This window comes from Ooceraea biroi, chromosome 7 (assembly GCF_003672135.1).
Source record: "Ooceraea biroi isolate clonal line C1 chromosome 7, Obir_v5.4, whole genome shotgun sequence".
In the NCBI taxonomy this organism is placed as follows: Eukaryota; Metazoa; Arthropoda; class Insecta; order Hymenoptera; family Formicidae; genus Ooceraea; species Ooceraea biroi.
Genome location: NC_039512.1, coordinates 13,230,402 through 13,247,024, shown reverse-complemented (window position 1 = coordinate 13,247,024; position 16,623 = coordinate 13,230,402). Strand labels below are relative to the sequence as shown.

Genomic DNA, 16,623 nt, shown 5'->3' with positions numbered 1-16,623 from the left:
GCATTTACAAAGATTCGAGAAGGATCGAAGAACTTTCTTAAAACATCTCTTTATTTTTCTAAAATTCATTTGATTATTATAATTATCATACTTTTTGTAAAACACTGCGGCGTATGTCTCGCAGCAGCTGCGACGCCTCGCCGGCCGGGAACTCGATCAGGTCGCACTCGAATTCGTCGCTGAAGGCGTTCTTCAAGATTGGCAGTATGTCGTTCACCGTCACCTCCATGTCCAGTTCCTTGGAGACGCTAGTCACGCCTTTACCCTCGATGCCACATGGTACGATGTGGTCGAACCACCTGAGATCGGTGTTGCAGTTGAGCGCGAGGCCGTGGGTGGTGACGTAGCGGCTACCGTGGATGCCTATGGCACAGATCTTGCGGTCGCCGACCCAGACTCCAGTGTCTGGTGAGGTCTCGGCTTTGATGCCGAGCTCGGCGCACACGCGGATCACCATACGCTCCACCTGCTGCACGTACCACCTGACGCTAGTGCGGAATTGCTTCAGGTCGAGCACCGGGTAGGCTACCAGTTGCCCGGGGCCATGGAAGGTGATCAGCCCGCCGCGATCTGTTCTCCAGAAGTCCGCGCCTAGGCTCCTAAGCTTCCTCTCATCTTCTTCCGTGTATCCTTTGTTCCGTATTCCCACCGTATATACCGGTTCATGTTCTAGCACCACCAGCGTGTTCGCCGGCTCGCTCAGACGCTTGTGATGGTGATCGGCCAAGGTCTTCTGCAACTGTAGACCGATTCCGTAAGGCAGGCGACCGGCGAGTAAGAACTTCACCACTCGCGGACGCATTCCGAAGATTTTGCAGCGTAGATTAAATGAACTTTGCGGACGAGAACTCGGTTAGAGTTTCGTTAGAGCGAGTTTATCGAATTCTCATTCTGGCTCTGGGTCTTATCTAGGTCGGCAAGCGTCGTATGAAGCAGAAGGGATACCTGCAAGCAAAAATTTATTTTGATGAGAATGTTAATAGCTTTTTTTGACGATTATCATTTATCTGCAGCATTTCTCTGGCGTTCCTTAATTTTTAAATAATAAGTTGATTACGATCTTGTTTTCGTATTCAATTATTTCATTTAATATTACTCTTGTGTGTGTTGTATCATCGAGATTATGTATTCGACTGATTACATAACATACATAAGCATCTGTGGCTGCGTAAGTCTTCTGGGCGTCGCTGAGGGGCTGCACGTGCCACTTGCTCATTCGCACTTCGGGATTCTTGCTGATCTTCTTCCTCAGCTAAATGTAGAAAAATTTCTTCTCAGTTTTGATCTCATTTGTTACGTTGCAGTGAAGCAGCATGAAGTAGAAAAGAAGGATTAGTACCAAGTAACCGGTTAATTTTGCTAAACTCCAGCGACAGGATCGCTTCAAGACTCGATTAGCATACGTCCCGCAGTCCCAGCAGTTGTTCTCTACCACTTTCCGAGCAGGGAACTCCTGAAAGTCTCTCCCGAGTTTCCACACATCGCTGCAACACATCCGGGTTCGATATGATCATCAACAAAGACAAAGTAGTGTACAATTATTCATCACATTTGTTTTTTTTTCTCAAACAGTACAGTTTTAGAAGACGTCTAATAATTTACTGACTTCTTGATGTTGACACCGATGAGTTTGACTTTTGGGTGACTCAGGAATTGAACGAAAGCTGCCGGGAGCTTCTTCAGCGAGTAAATGTGCAGGAGATAACACACGCTCTCCTCCAGGCAAATTTGTGCCAGTGCTGTCTTGCCACTGCCAGTCTGAAAGTTGAAAGGCCACTCCAGATCGAAACCCACCGGCACGAACTCCTTCTGGCTGTGCGTCACTTCTTGTCTGAGCGGAAAATTATAAAAATATAGTATATTTTTTCACAAACTTCAACCTGTTTCCATCATAGGTTCCTCCTCCTATCATCATACGTATCTTTGAGAAATATCCTGTGGACTTACATGAGATTATCACAGATTTGGGCACACTCAAAGAAGTCACTGGTGTACCGAATGCGCTTCTTGAAAACGATTGGAGGCAGAGTTTCTACGTTGGGCTCTCTCTCAGACTTTGGTGCCTCCAACTTCTCCTGTATAGACAGAAATGGCAAAACTGGTGCAGCTGCATAAAGATATAGGCGAGCGGATGACGTACTTTTAACTGGAAGCACACAGCTCGAGTCTAAATTTGAGAACGGGTACAAAAATGCCTTCGAAGTGGCCTAGAAATGCTTTATCATGATTCTAGCTCCAATTCAGTGCTGCATTGAAATGCATGACGCATTTCATGAATACTCTGCGTCGGTTACCAACGGACCTTCAGATGCTGCGGCAGATTCCTGGACGAACGGCGTAATCCTGCGGGTCCCGCGGGCACCTAGAAGAGGAAGCGCGTCTAACGTTAACGTTTCGACAAAGAAAAAGAAACGCGAGTGTGCGAATCATGCACCTAACTAACCTCGAGGTAGGCGAGCCGCGCGGCCGCGGCGACTCGTGTCGTCATCGTGATGGTGGAGGGAAAGCGAACAGCCGCAAGATGAATCTGCGTGCGACCAAAACAATATCGAAGCAGATACCTGCTCTGGATTCCCGCCATGGGACTTCGACGACGCCATGACAACGCGTCGTGCAGCTGGCTCGCCGGTTTCCCGCCAATTTCTCACCTGACGAACAGCTGACGTTGACCACGTGCGTGCACGTGTTGCAGACAGCACGGACGTAGCAGACACCAGCAAATCAGGTGCACACGAGGGTGCGCCTCGCAGAGGGACGGGGGAAGAGGGGCGAGAAAGATCTCTCACGTGGCTCGCACGTGATATTTTAGAATACTACTCAAAGATTTGACGATGCTACTCAAGAACTCTTACAAATATTACTCGGAAATTCAAGTAGAAATTCGAAAGTTCAAGCGTACTACTCAAACTTGTAGACATTTGCTACAAAAGTGAGAATTTTACTCGAAACACTATTCAAACATTCAAGGATGCTACTCGGAAATTCAGGGATCTAGTCAAACTCGAGAGGCAATTTCCTTCATCGAATTTATTTAAATACGATTTCGAACCATGTCAAAGGATTGACCAATCGCTATCTATATATATAATATATATATATATATATAAGTTATTAAGCGTTACACTTGCTCCGACACGAATATACATATGTATGATAATTTTAAAGTTAAAGACAAGGCGCCTTGCGAGCCTTACCTTCCTACGTATCGACAATAGCATCTCTTCCTTTCGCACTCTTGCATACACGCATACACGCTTCTTCGGCCTTTCTCGCTATCAAATTATAAAGACTATCGTTTCAACGATGCCCTAGCTAACCACTCGGTCGTTATTTATAATGTACACGTATCTCGCGATATCTCGAAACGTGTGGGAATCTGGCGACAATCTTCCTTCCCTCGTCTCTTTTAGCAGCTCAATAAAAATAATAACAAAACTTGTGCAGCCGATAAAACCGCACTTTCTTAACTTAATCATCAAATTGTCTCATCAACTGTTAAATGGCGAATTTTTCTTTTAAATCGACGCGACATTCTAGATAGAAATTTAAAAAATTGGCAGGAAAAAATCACCGTTAAAAATTTCGCTAAGAGAATTTTCGACGCCGCGGAGACGTGTGTCTTTTTGTCGCCAATTCTCAAGATTTCCCGTATCACCTTGTACATATATATATATATATATATATATATATATATATATATGTATATATATATATATTATAGTTAATAACTTTTATATATATATATATATATATGTACCCCATTATATTACATAAACTCATGTGTACACAGTGGAGGTAAACAGTTCATATGCGATCCAAGGATTGCCGTGATAAATGTTATGCAAACGCGTGCAAAATAGTGTTCATTCTCGTCACATTTTTAAGACGCTAGACGTACTGAACGTGAATATTAACATTATTCGTATCAATATCCTACTAATAAAATACATTGATCGATTAATTGCGTTATAAATTAGAGTTACTATAATTAACAGATCTCATTCTGTAATCAAGTAATTGCAAGATGCAGTTAACACGCTGCTCATGCATCCGCACGTCAGAATTCCGGGTAGAATTCCGGTTTAGCGCGCCATCTTCAGCGCTTAAACGCGATTCTACACGACGAGGCAAACAGTTGCGATAAAACTTCCGATGTGCGACGTGAAAATAACATGACCACGTTAGGGACCTCGGTGCAACGAAAATCCATTGCGTTTAATCGTTGGATCGTATACGAATAGTTTAACGCGAGCCGTAACATTCAATCGCGTTTTAATTACATTTAATTACACTTCTACGGCGTCGGTAGAGATGGGCGTTCAACAACGTATTGTCTCCCTTTCTCTCCCTTTCGCAAGCAGGATTCAAGTCCATTCAGTCCGATTGGCTTCGTGTCCGCAGGCGGCCCGTCACTACTGCTGCGTGATTCTGAAGACCGGTCCGATCCTGAGGAAGAATCTGCGCAGCACCGATCTCAGCTCAGGCTTAAGATCGAAGCACATGACCTCACAAAGCGAGGGATAGCAGGTAGAGGCGTGGACCGCGAAACGGTGATCGCTCATCTTGAGGATCCGTGTCAGCAGCAGGAGGAGGATCGGGGTCCAAGCATCACGGTGAGCCTCGTTTGCGATCGCGAGGAAGTACTCGAGTGCTTCGCATGCCACCTCGACCAACCTTGTTTCGACTTTGGGCCAGTCCGCGCGATGCGCCTCGTCGCTGTACATCTTGAAGAGAATGCGCAACGCGCAGGCGAGCGACTGCGTCTCCTGCTTCAGCAGATTCGGCTTCACGTTACCGCGAAAGCCAGCCTTCCACAGCACGTTGCGCTGCTCGTGGTCCGAGTTGAAGCTCTTGGCGAAGCGGTGTGACCGTAGCAAGCACTCCACCAGCTGCAGAAGATGGTTGGTTGTCAGAGCGCAGTACATACCCTGCTCCTCCTTCTGCTGGTCGGCGCCGGCTCTGGAAACAATTCGGACAAGCTGTGAGTATCGAAGTATAAAATTGGACTTGCTTGATCAGGAACGATAGCACGCATTGCGAAATATGTTATGCATTAATTTGGCAAGAGAGGAGTAAGATATCGCATCACTCACTTCACAAGCTCCGACGACTTGCCGTTCAGCATGTCGGCCTGCGCAAGTGCCAGATTCTCCTGATCCTCTTTACGCGAGGTCGCCGGATAGAACACGATATTGTCAATGGTCTGTATTAACTCCAGCTGGACGACACACTTAATCTGCAGCGCGGAGAAAAGTTTCGCCTTCGGTAAGGCCTCCGTGTTTAGGCTCTGCGCGCTGTTGCTCCTCTTTAAAATGCCAACATGGTGACCGTCGGAATCGCCCGTGATCACGTCGAGGTCGGACTCCTTGTTGGGCGATTGCGGCTTCCAAGTGAGCAGCGCGGACGGAAGAGTACTCTCAAAGATATCCAAGACGCACTGGCAGGTTTTTTCCCAGGTCTGCTCGTCAAACTTGATACCGTTGCTTATCACCAGATTTTCCAAACAATTGGTACCTGATCGGGCCAGTTGTTCGTTATCCTGCTGAACGCACCAGAGAAGCTGGGAATACAACTGTTCCAGCAACAGAGGACCCAGGATATCGTAAAACTGCGAGAACACGTCCACAATAGCGTACAGCGCGTGATTGCACGTTGTTGTCATCCATTCTGCTTTCTGTAACGTTTAATATGTGATTTACACATTTAGCTTTTTACATTTTTACACTTGTCTCTTTATAAAGATGAATCTTGGAAGTCGTACGAACCTCAGTGTGCTGTTCAGGTAGTTTCATGTTATCAAAGATTCTGAAAAGCACTTGGAACAGATCTTTCCACCAGTGGGGTTTGAAGGACGCCCCGTGAGTTTTGACGACGTCGAAGAGTACCGTTAACGCGCGTGTCCTGACGTCTAGCTTACACCTGCTTACCACGCAAGATAACTCAAACAAGAGTGGGAACCATCCTCTCACCTAAATAAGAGAGAGAGAGAGAGAAAAATAAAATGTGAATATTCATATTAAGCGACGCAAATGCGAAATAAAATGCGAGTGAAGGTGACTGTACCCAGGCGCGATCCTCTTCGGAGACCATGCCGCTGTCGTCCATCATACCCTCCGCAAAGAGATTGGGGTTCGCATCGATGTAGGACGCGCAGGAACGTATTAGCCGGATCGCCTCCATGCTGGTGTCTGGAAAAGACGCGTTGCACGCAAACTCGCTCAGACACTTGACAGCGTCCTGGAAAGAATCCACCATGATGCTGAAGTCCTCTGCGTACAGTTCATCTATGGATACATTAAGTTATTGACAATTATAATTAAAAATTAGGCAGTAAGAGAGAGATCACGTAAACGACTTGTGCTGATAACAAGACATTTTCATGAGAAACACAAAAATCACAACTTACTAATAATCTTGCCGGTCATGGAAAAGGCCAGTTCGACGACAGACTCGTCGCGATCACTGGCTGCATGGTGGAAAACACTGAAAATGTTCTTCCAACCGGATCGAATGTTGGGCGCCTGCGAGTGGACGATTTGCGCCACGCATCTCACAACCATGTCTCTGATCACCGGCGATCTGGATCAGATTAAGTCAGATTATGTCTTAACCACGTTACAAGAATAAATAATATATTATTAGAGCAAGTACATAATAAATATATATATAACAAAATTAAATGAAAATTATTATATAAATATCTGTAACATTTGTAACACACGTTAATTACCTGTTCTTCTTCATGATGTGCTCGAATGGTCTGAGGAAGTCTTTTTGGAATCTAAAGTTGGCGAACTCGCCTTTCTCGATAAATTTGGTAGCTAGCTGCCTCAGAGAATCCACCGCGAAGAATGCAATATCCTGTCGAGGACTGCATCCTACCCTATCGAAATGGTCGCCGAGGACTTGCCAAATCCTTGACCATTGTAGCCTGATGCGACCCATATTGTAATACGAGATTTCGACAATTTTTGTGAGAGAGAACATTCGGGGTTGCGTTGGATGTGCCAGTTCCTCTAAGGAGACCTGATAACGAAGCGTTTGTTATTATAAAATTTGATTTACTATGTAAAAATCGCCGATTGGATTTAAGAAAGAACGACCTGGCAGAGAGCCTTGACGAATTCCACGATCGCATCACCATCTAGTCTCGTGGAACCGGTGAAGATGCGATCAACAGCCACGACAACGCTCTGCGAGCTGGTTTCGCCGATGGATTCCTTCACACTCGGGTCCAGCGAGCTCAGATTGAGATTGCTCTGATGCGAGCTGCCCGAGTGCGTGAGATTGCCAAAGTTTGCTAGCGGCGAGGGGAAGTGCGGTTTCGACGGTGGACCCAGCAGCTGAGGCCGTACTCCAGTACCGATCAGCTGTGCCAATTCTAGCTGGGAAATGCACTTGACAACGTCCAGCCATGAGCTACCCAGATAGTTACCATCGGTGTGAGCTACGGTGATAAGGGTCTTGATAGTATCGATATTTTTCGCCTTCATCTCGGTAATGGGAGAGTTGGCTGTCAACAGGGTGAATCTCGCCAATGCCTGTACGTAAGCGTCGCGTTCCAGGCTCATGTGAAAGATACACGCGATGCGGATGGCACACCTGGAACATTACGTATACATTAATGCGAATGTTACAGCGACGTAGATTTAATCGGCTTTTCTTCGTTCTGAGAGCTTTGCGCACCTGATGCCGTCCAGGCAGAGCGACGCAATCTCTGGATCATCGCAATCTTGAAGACCGACGCTGAAGGCCGCGAGGAACGGCGTCCAGGCCATCTTGAACATCGGCCGCACGTGCTCCAGGTGTTTCGCCGTGGTAAATGGCGCTTGAACGTGGCTGACGGATTCCATCAGATTCTTTGCCGCAGTTGAGATCACCTCCATTTCCATGTTCCACAATAATCGCCGTTTCTTCTCGCTGGAGATCAGCTGCTTGCCGGCAAGTCGACTGTTGTTCGGATTTGATTTCATCTTGATCTCGTTACCGGCGATTTCGTCGTAAATTCTAGAGAGATATTCCTCGGGCAGGTCTTCGTTATCGCTGATGCGTCGGTTCAATCTGACGGATAAATGAGAGAAAGTGTTGTAATATATAATAATTAACATAATTATATAATTAAACCAATGCAACGAACTTGATATATTGTTCCTTGGTCATTTTATTCTTGACCTGCGGCGAGTGCAGGTCGGTAGTTAGCATTATGATCGAGAAACCGAGAACATAGGCTGTATCCGCACTGGTGAAGAGGCCGTTGTTAGGATTGCACTCGCAGTAACGGCTGGCGAACTTCTCCATCAATCGATCGATCTTCTGTGCCTCGCCGGGCAGTCGAAAACCCTCGAGGAAGTACCTGAGCGCGGTTACTAGGTCGCGCTCAGCGAAATTCATTTGGTCGATGTAATGGTACATTACCTATTACGAACAAACATAAAATATAGTGATTAATAATTCTTTAATGATACATCATCGTTAAATTATTGCTCATTAATTATAAGTATAACGAATTACAATTCATATTACCTGGTTGTGATTGTGATCACCTAGGAAATCGCCGATGGCCGTCTTGTCGAGTCGCTCGTCCAGATGCAACCACCTGGCTACATCCTCCGGCGACGTGCCAAGCAGACCCTGCTCTTGCAGGTACTGCACACCCTTGCCGGGTTTCCGGCTGAAGATCTCGATGCCGGTCTCCCATACCTCTTTCTGTTGCTTCTGCACTTCGTACTGCTCTGGCGAATCCGGCACCTCCTTGTTGCCGGTTAAGCTGGAGTTGGCCGAAGAGAGACTACCAGCGCTGCCGTAACGCGGTAACGGGGTCTCCGGTGCCGGATCTGGCGGATCCGACAGCGGTTGCTGATCCGCCGGCACACTGGGATTGACGTATAAGTCTCTGCTCCACTCTACCATGCACTTCAGGATAGATACAAGGCATTCCAGGCCACGGATACGCATGGATTTCTCCTGAAAGAACAAGACGATGTAATATTTATGAACTTTGTTCTATGATATATTTATCTCGGTTTCCTTCGCGCAGTTACATACCTGATTCGGTGATGCGCCGAGTTCCAGAGCCTGGCGACCCTGAGCAATTTTGGAGAGGTCGTTTACGAGCCTCTCAAAGAGATTCGCTGCGGACAGATCGCAATCATAATTAACATAGATGTCGACGACACTTTGAGCGTCTGCGCAAATCCTCGTGAGCGCGTGTATGACCATCCACTTGTGCTCGAATGAGCTACTGGAGGTCTCGAGGATGTTCATAAAGATCTCCTTGAAGAACACCTCTATCTGCATCTTCAGGTGTACCTTGAAACGCGCGAGTAACGCCAGGAACAGTGCCAACGAGAGCTCAAACACTTCCGGCACCGAGGACACACCATTCTTCGACAACGCGACGCAGAGATACTGCTTGATGGCAATGACGAACATCTCGTTTGAGCGCAACACCGGGCCGGCATTCTGCAGGATTCCCAGAAGCAGTTGTAGGGAGAGAATCTTGGATCGGAGTTCGTGCGATCTCGGATCGGGCGTGCCATCTGGCAGCGGCTTCATCGAGAGTTTGCAGAGAGCACGGAACACCAGGAACGCGTCCTTCTGCAACACGTGGGTGAATTTCGCGGTGACCATGTTGTCGTTTTCGGCTGCCGCCTCGTCGCCGTTATCCTCCGGACTGACATTCTCCAGGCTGACCTCTTCCTCCAGAGGCACCACCGAGTTCACCACGTCGTCGAGGATGCCCTTGACGATTGTTTGCGGATCGACCGCGTCGGAGGCGTTCTCCGCAGTCAATTCAGCATCGGCCTCGCCGTTCGGTACGACAGCGGTCTCCTGCTGATGCTCTCCTTCGAGTTTCACGCTCTCCTCCTCGGCCTGCGTCTCCATCCGCGCGAAGATTACGTTGATCATCTGCGTGAGCGTCGCGCGAGCCGTAGTCTGATTCACCAGGTTGCGCGACGCCAAATAGACGTTGTAAACGGTACGAATTGTCAAGAGTACTGTACCCTCATGCACCTCCACATGCTGGCTCGTCATCACAGTCAACAAAGCTTTGATAATCTGCAGTTGCACACCTTCATCCGTCTGCGGCCCAGTGAAACAGCCACAGATTGTCTCCACAATGCGTACGATCAGCAACTTGTTCGGCTCTGTCGAATCTGGCACATTACCGGTCAGGTGGCCATACGCGATCAGCTTCTGCAGGCAGTCCAGCGCCGTTACCACAATCCGTGGGGACTTGCTCTGGCACGCCAGCTCGAACGGTAGGAAGTACTTCTCCGCGGTGATGACATTTGAGTCGCTCTTGGGTTGCGGTAGAGCGTTCGAGGTGACTTCTTCACCTTGCACGACTGGTACATCTTTGATCTCGTTACGAAGGTCCTCTGTGAAATAGAAAGAGAGAGAGAATCACGTAATTACATAATACAGAATAGCTACATACAATTCTTGAAGAAGCTTTCATTTCTTACCAAGTGCAGACTCGCACGACTTCCGGAGCTGCGAGAGGTGCGATCGCTTGACATCTCGATCGGCCAGTATCTTTTCTAAGGCTCGGACGATGAACATCTCTCTGGTTTTAGAGTTATTTTGCATCGTCACCACGGCGCAGCTGGAGATCCACGCTCGTTCAGTGCTCGTTCCTCAGTGTGTCAACATCAGAGCAAGCTGTCAAGCGGCTATACGTGTGACTACGTTGGATCCGCGTCTGGCTGGACGCCAGCATCTTTCGCCACTTTCAGCCTCTCTTGCTACACGATCGTTGCCTGCAAAGTCTGCGCACGTTGTGCGAACGTCGGTGAGTCGGATGAAGACAAGTAGAATCAAGTAGAATCAGGCTCGCAGCTACGAGATACTCACGTGAAAGGATAACGACCGCATCAATTGCTTTCAGGATGGTAACAACACCGCGAGAAAGCGGCTCCCTCGAAAACGATGTATGTACGCAACCTATAGCATCGCCTGCCAAGAGATCACGCAAGCAGCCGTTCACGGCAACTGACACGACTAACTGACATTAACCGACACTCGCACTGACAGCCACCGGAATGTGACCACGGATGACGACGACCTCGCTCGCCGCGCGCAACTAACTTCACGCGGTAACGCAGCGCCGCAAGCCGCGTGCACAAGTCGGCGACCATTACGTTTTCCTCTAATAATCTTGTTGGTAATTTTTGCATCGAATAAAGAACGACGCAATATGCACATATTTTGACATATCTCGCCTATAAGCGAACGTGAAATTGCTCCGAAGTGTACTCTGAGCTTCGTTCATATATATTTGAAATTTGAAACTTGTTCGAACAACATTTATTCAAATTCCAAATTTGAAATTTCAATTCAACGTGACAGACGTGGCGCGGCAATTGATCAAGTTCGCTATTTGTCATTGTTACATTAATTCTTGATACAAAGTTTTGCGTTTAATTTTGCTAAAAAGATTCGCACTTTGCGGTCAACCTAATATATTTGTTTATTATTTTATAACCTGGATTATAATTTCTCTTTACATGTTGGAGATCCGCCTTTACTCTCTTCATCTAGTTACTTTTCATTTGTTTGCCGTCACAGCGGCATCTGGTGGCAAGTCCGTTCGCTTTATTGTAAGCGTTTCGCGAGCAATCGTCGTTGTGTGTCGGATGGTCTCGGACTTGAGATGTTGGAGTCGTCATCCGGTCGTCGCAGTGTCGAGATTCTTCCAATTTTTAGTGTCGTAAAGTGCGGTGGTCTTTAAATTTAACAAATTTATCGTGATCGTTGTGGATTTTCCGTAATTTTAACGAGTTTGTGGACGAATTTCACGTACGAATCGACGCAATTGCGCGGTGAAGTAAGATGGCCGCCGCCGCAGCTGCTGCTCTGCTCGATGAGCTAATGGGCAGAAACAGAAATGTCTTGCCTAACGAAAAACCCAAAGAACTCAACTGGGAGGATCCTGAAGTGAGTCTGCGTCGATATCGAGCAACCGCGACAAGAATCCGAATCGTTTCCTTCAGAGAATCTTTCCGGATATTAACCCTTTTCCTGTTTCTTTTCGATGTTTTTCAAGAAAACAAAAATGCAAATTTTTAGCATTAGAGCTTTAAAACACGGCAATTTGCTTGTGTACCTTTATTTGGTTGTTCGATTTGCCAAAAACTTTTCTGGACATTTTTGTCTCTCAAGATTTTTAAAATTAAAAGGATTTTTTAATTGTTTCTTTCTCCCTCTCTCTGTCTGTCTGTCTGTCTCTCTCTCTCGCTCGCTTGCTTGCTTTCAAGCCTGAATTAATTCATTTGTCATTGAAATTAATCGATTTCCATTTATGTTACAGTTTTGCAAACTTTATTTGGTGAAGTTCTGCCCTCATGACTTATTTGTTAACACGAGAGCAGACTTGGGTGCCTGTCCGAAAGTGCATGATGACGAGGCTAGGGAATTATTCGAAAAGGCACCCTATTCGTATCGTAAGCAGCAATACGAGGATGAATTTATCAGATATTGCCAGGGCATGTTGAACGAAGTGGAACGAAAAATTGTAAAGGGAAAGCAGCGATTGGCGCTGATTGGTAGAACGGAAGCAGTGAGTAGTTCATTATTATATTTATATTATATTAAATAGAAAGTACAGAATTGTAACTCAACGTTTTGCGCACAGCCAACGTTAACGCCAGCGCAAACGCAGAGGAACGAAGAGCAGATCGCTCTGTTAACGGAGAAGATAAACAAGCTAGTGGAGGAGGCTGAGCAAAGTGGAATCCAGGGCAACGTGGAGCAGGCCCAGGGTCTGATGCGTCTTTGCGACCAGCTGAAAGAGGAACGCGAAACCCTGAGGAAGTCCAACGACAACAGCCATTACAATCAAGTGAGCATGAAGCAGTCGGGTTGATTTTTACAATAACAATTGTAGTAACGAGATATTATTATATGTTATATGCAATAGTTTTATTGGGTTGAACTCGGAAAGTCCGTACGGATTTTGTTTAGCAAAATTCTTAATATAAGATTTTGCGTTTGAATTTCGTTTAAAAAATTCGCACGGACTTTTCGATCAGTCCAATATAATATGAAGTATCGCTTAAAGTATCATTTAAAGTATAAGACTTTCTTACTTACAGACTGCTGAATTGGCAGCTGCGCAGGAGAAACAGATGGAAGTGTGCGACGTGTGCGGTGCATTCCTCATCGTGGGTGATGCCCAGCAGCGAATCGACGATCACTTGATGGGAAAGCAGCATGTCGGTTACGCAAGACTGAAGAGCGCCCTTCAAGAGATAATGGTGAGCTCCGTTTCCCTTTCTTTCCAACGTTAAGTGTCTTCGGACACTAATGGAACGTTAAAATCTGCAGAGCAAGCGCGAGAAAGCGCGCGACGAGAAAGAACAGCGGAGGGAGGAGGAGCGGAAGCAAAGGGCGCGAGCGAACGAGGAGCTTGACAGGCGACGGAGAGACGGCGACAGGGACAGAGAGCGCGACAGAGACAAAGACAAACGTCGCAGACGAATGGACGAAGACAAGAGCCGCTATGACTCGGGCAGTCACAGGTAGAGATCTCCCTTCGCAGCGTCTTGCGATGCGAAACATCAAATGAACATCAAACAATGTTCGCGCGGACGCTCGAGCATAGAAAAAAAAAAGATTAATTTGTCATTGCAGGAATGCTGGACATAGAAGTAGAAGTAAGTCACGGGACAAGCATCACCGAGACGAAGAAAGTCATCGACGTCATAGCCGAGATAAAGGTGAGATAACGTTCGTCCTACATTGCTCTTTCAACATTCAACTGATTACTACGGATGAAGGATCAAGGTCGCACTCGGGATAACGCGGTGACAACGATAATCCTAATTCCAGGAGGTCGCGACCACCGGAGTTCCAGTCATCAAAACCGCCGTCGTCACCGCTCGCGAAGCCGAAGTCACAAGTAACTTCTCTTGATTGGTTAGTGAGTGAGAAGTAAGCCAGGTATGCACCAAACAATATAACCATATTCGTCTCAATTACTGTACAGGTACTCTCGCGATCCAGGTGAGTTGCCATTCTGATGCACATAATACATATACATGATAATATAATCTGTGATGTTTGAAGTGCCGCGTATAAGTCACACAGCAAGTCCGTCTCGCTCACTCTCTGAAAACACGCTCTGTCTCTCTCCGCCCCTCTCTGTATGATATGTCCACTGGAAATAGCTTCTCGTTCTTGAAACTTTAACAATGGAGTTAAAACGAAACAATCGATCGCGCGGGTCGTTCCATTCTCGGGTGCCTATTGCATTAGCTTCACGATCGAAATTCGTCGCTAGTAGTACGAGATTTGCAGTGCCGAGTGAGCAGTAGTATAGTCGACAGGCTAATAGGCATCACTATACATATCAGTCTACATATTAGACATCGTCTACGACAGAGGATTCGACGTAACAGTATCATAGTCTAACTTGCTTATATAACTGAAAAATAATTCTATGACCGAGAGAATTAAATTTTGTCTTGAATAAGCTGTTTAGAGAGTTAGTTTGTTGCCAGTAATTTTGAATTAGAAAACATAAGTCTCACAAGCTTGTTCGACCCTGAATTTGATTTTCTCGAGTCCTCCGAAAGGTTTTCAGTAACTACCAAACAATGCATCATCTTAAAAGTTTCCAAGAGTTTCAAAGAATATAAAATTGGATCTAGTTTCTTTTGTTTTTTGTTTGAGTTCTTCTAGAGAGAGAGACTTAGTTTTATTAATCGATTAAAAATGGAAAGTCGTATGAACATTAAATGTGCTATCATTCCGAATATTCCTGTGTTTGTGTGTTGGAGCAAGCTGGGAGAAGGTATACCTGCGCTTGCTTTCACCGGTTAACTCTGCACCCGAGCAGCAGAAGGGTGTAAGTCCAAGTACTGATTTCTTTCCAGGAGAAGCCTGCGATGATCGTGGATGCGCTTGTATTCTCAAGACGACTTAAATAAGAGCGCGAACGAATGCAATCAGGTTGAGACTCTCATATTCAAGATAACACATATACTGTTCATTTCCAAAAGAATAAAACCAATTGTTTCTACGAAGTTACGTGCGTTTTGTTTTTATTGCAACGCGACGCTATCACGTTGATTTCAGATAATTGCTTTCGAGATTTGCGTCGGAAACTCACTCCGCTCTCGATGAAAAGCTGTCGTACCTCTCATAACGACAATGTAGAAAAAACAAAGAAAAGAAAAAAAGCCCAGGCCAAGTAGCCCTGGACTTGACCCCTTCCGCTTCTCGGGCACAGGACTGTCTCTGTGGGTTCGTTAAAAGTGCGATAATCTCGCTCACGTGTCGATAAGAGAGAGAAAGAGAGAGAGAGAAAGAGATTTAGTGGTTTAGTGGTTTGGAGGGGGACACAGCTCTCAGTGCCCTGCTTCATAGAGCTTCGTCCACGACTGCGAATGCACGAGTGCACAACTGCGAGTGCGCCCTGCAAACGTGTGACTGTGACTATACGAACCTCTAGCTTCTGCCACGCAATTGACGAGGTATTTATGCCGGAATGATAATATCAACACATGTCCTGCCAGGGGAATCTCTCCTTTGCTTTCATTTTCTTTAGGTCCTTGGCTAAATTATGGATTTAACGATTTTGAGACGCGAAGCTTTAGTCGGTAATAGGTGATCCTCGAATTATGCCGGATATATAATAGGACAAGACCATGTCTTTGTGTTTTTTTTTGGAATATTTCCGATTGTGTTAGGAGGCCGCAATTTTCGCGTTGGAAACAAGACTGACATTAGATACACCACTATCACGAGAAAGATATGTTTAAACAGAAATGCCATTCTTAATAGAAAGAAAAGAGGTGAATCTTGAAAAGAAATGAATAATTTTAACAAATGTATTTGAATGCTACACATAGGACTGATACGCAATTTAACAAACGACAAATTCTTTGAGAGAACAGACAACGTTGAGATACTGTCTTGAATGATCTGAACTGATCGTTGTTCCAATTGATAAGGGAAGTTGGTTTAGCTATCGGTCGCTTCTCGTCTTTAATCGAGACATATATCTATCGATGACCCCTCGTACACTTGTTAAACAAACACACAGTCGACAGAGGAACAGGATCTTGCCAGCAAGATATGATTAAGCCATGTTTGATCATTATATCGAAACGCGTTGCTGATGCCACTTTTGCTAAGACTCGGATTGTCTATTTTCAGGAAGAAGAGAGGAGCAGAGACCTCGGGGAAATAATAAGAAACACTACTTGACCTATTATTAAGGTAAAGATTTTGTATAATCTTAACGGTGATTAGAGAGGGAGAGAAAGAGAGAGAGACAGAGAGAGGCAGAACAAGCACAGAATAAAATTTCTGATCAAGACCAGACCCAGGATCTATGTAACTTTTGTTCCGAGCAATCGTTACTTTAGGCAGTCTATAAACAGAGCGATCAGGTAATTGTCTATGAATTGTGTAACACTCCTAAGATTGTTATTTGGACTTAATAAAGCAATGTCAGAAATCTTTATTCCTTTTTTTTCATTATTTTTTGTAATTTTAATTATTATTAAATGGAGATTAAATGGAAACGAGATTATTATTATTATTATTAGAAATAGTACATTGAAGAACGATATGAAATACCAAGAGTAGGAAAATGTAAGGATACAATATATG

The 16,623-nt window shown here is 45.6% G+C and overlaps 4 protein-coding genes and 1 long non-coding RNA gene across 6 annotated transcripts; 2 read left to right on the top strand and 3 right to left on the bottom strand.

The window, feature by feature from the left end:
• Positions 1 to 33: 33 nt before the first annotated feature.
• Positions 34 to 828, bottom strand: LOC105287509 (putative lipoyltransferase 2, mitochondrial). Its single transcript, XM_011353082.3, has one exon. It carries the CDS (start codon positions 800 to 802, stop codon positions 86 to 88), a length of 717 nt encoding a protein of 238 aa, XP_011351384.1. The 5' UTR covers positions 803 to 828; the 3' UTR covers positions 34 to 85.
• On the bottom strand, positions 813 to 2,711 carry LOC105287508 (Werner Syndrome-like exonuclease). The gene is made up of 7 exons (XM_011353081.3): positions 2,444 to 2,711; positions 2,303 to 2,362; positions 1,948 to 2,075; positions 1,607 to 1,831; positions 1,340 to 1,484; positions 1,151 to 1,252; positions 813 to 945 (listed from the first exon to the last, which is right to left on the bottom strand). Exons 1-7 carry the CDS (start codon positions 2,579 to 2,581, stop codon positions 865 to 867), a joined length of 879 nt encoding a protein of 292 aa, XP_011351383.1. The 5' UTR covers positions 2,582 to 2,711; the 3' UTR covers positions 813 to 864.
• Positions 2,712 to 3,606: 895 nt separating this feature from the next.
• Positions 3,607 to 16,474, top strand: LOC113562252. Its single transcript, XR_003406774.1, has 3 exons — positions 3,607 to 3,617; positions 7,428 to 7,430; positions 16,279 to 16,474. It is a non-coding gene; the product is annotated as an uncharacterized LOC113562252 (long non-coding RNA).
• Positions 3,637 to 11,134, bottom strand: LOC105279649 (brefeldin A-inhibited guanine nucleotide-exchange protein 2). 2 transcript variants are annotated; one of them, XM_026971045.1, is made up of 13 exons: positions 10,858 to 11,133; positions 10,470 to 10,772; positions 9,046 to 10,382; positions 8,524 to 8,964; positions 8,138 to 8,415; positions 7,687 to 8,061; positions 7,104 to 7,602; positions 6,731 to 7,026; positions 6,407 to 6,579; positions 6,064 to 6,284; positions 5,766 to 5,969; positions 5,094 to 5,674; positions 3,637 to 4,959 (listed from the first exon to the last, which is right to left on the bottom strand). In XM_026971045.1, exons 2-13 carry the CDS (start codon positions 10,591 to 10,593, stop codon positions 4,413 to 4,415), a joined length of 5,076 nt encoding a protein of 1,691 aa, XP_026826846.1. In that variant the 5' UTR covers positions 10,594 to 10,772; positions 10,858 to 11,133; the 3' UTR covers positions 3,637 to 4,412. The 2 variants fall into 2 exon arrangements, with proteins under 2 accessions (XP_026826846.1, XP_026826847.1); XM_026971046.1 differs by having other exon boundaries at positions 4,413 to 4,959; positions 10,470 to 10,763; positions 10,858 to 11,134.
• LOC105279651 (luc7-like protein 3) lies at positions 11,652 to 13,935 on the top strand. The gene is made up of 7 exons (XM_011339554.3): positions 11,652 to 11,940; positions 12,314 to 12,562; positions 12,638 to 12,844; positions 13,098 to 13,259; positions 13,330 to 13,523; positions 13,636 to 13,721; positions 13,834 to 13,935. The coding sequence occupies exons 1-7, from the start codon at positions 11,836 to 11,838 to the stop codon at positions 13,905 to 13,907; spliced, it is 1,077 nt and encodes a 358-aa protein (XP_011337856.1). The 5' UTR covers positions 11,652 to 11,835; the 3' UTR covers positions 13,908 to 13,935.
• Positions 16,475 to 16,623: the final 149 nt, after the last annotated feature.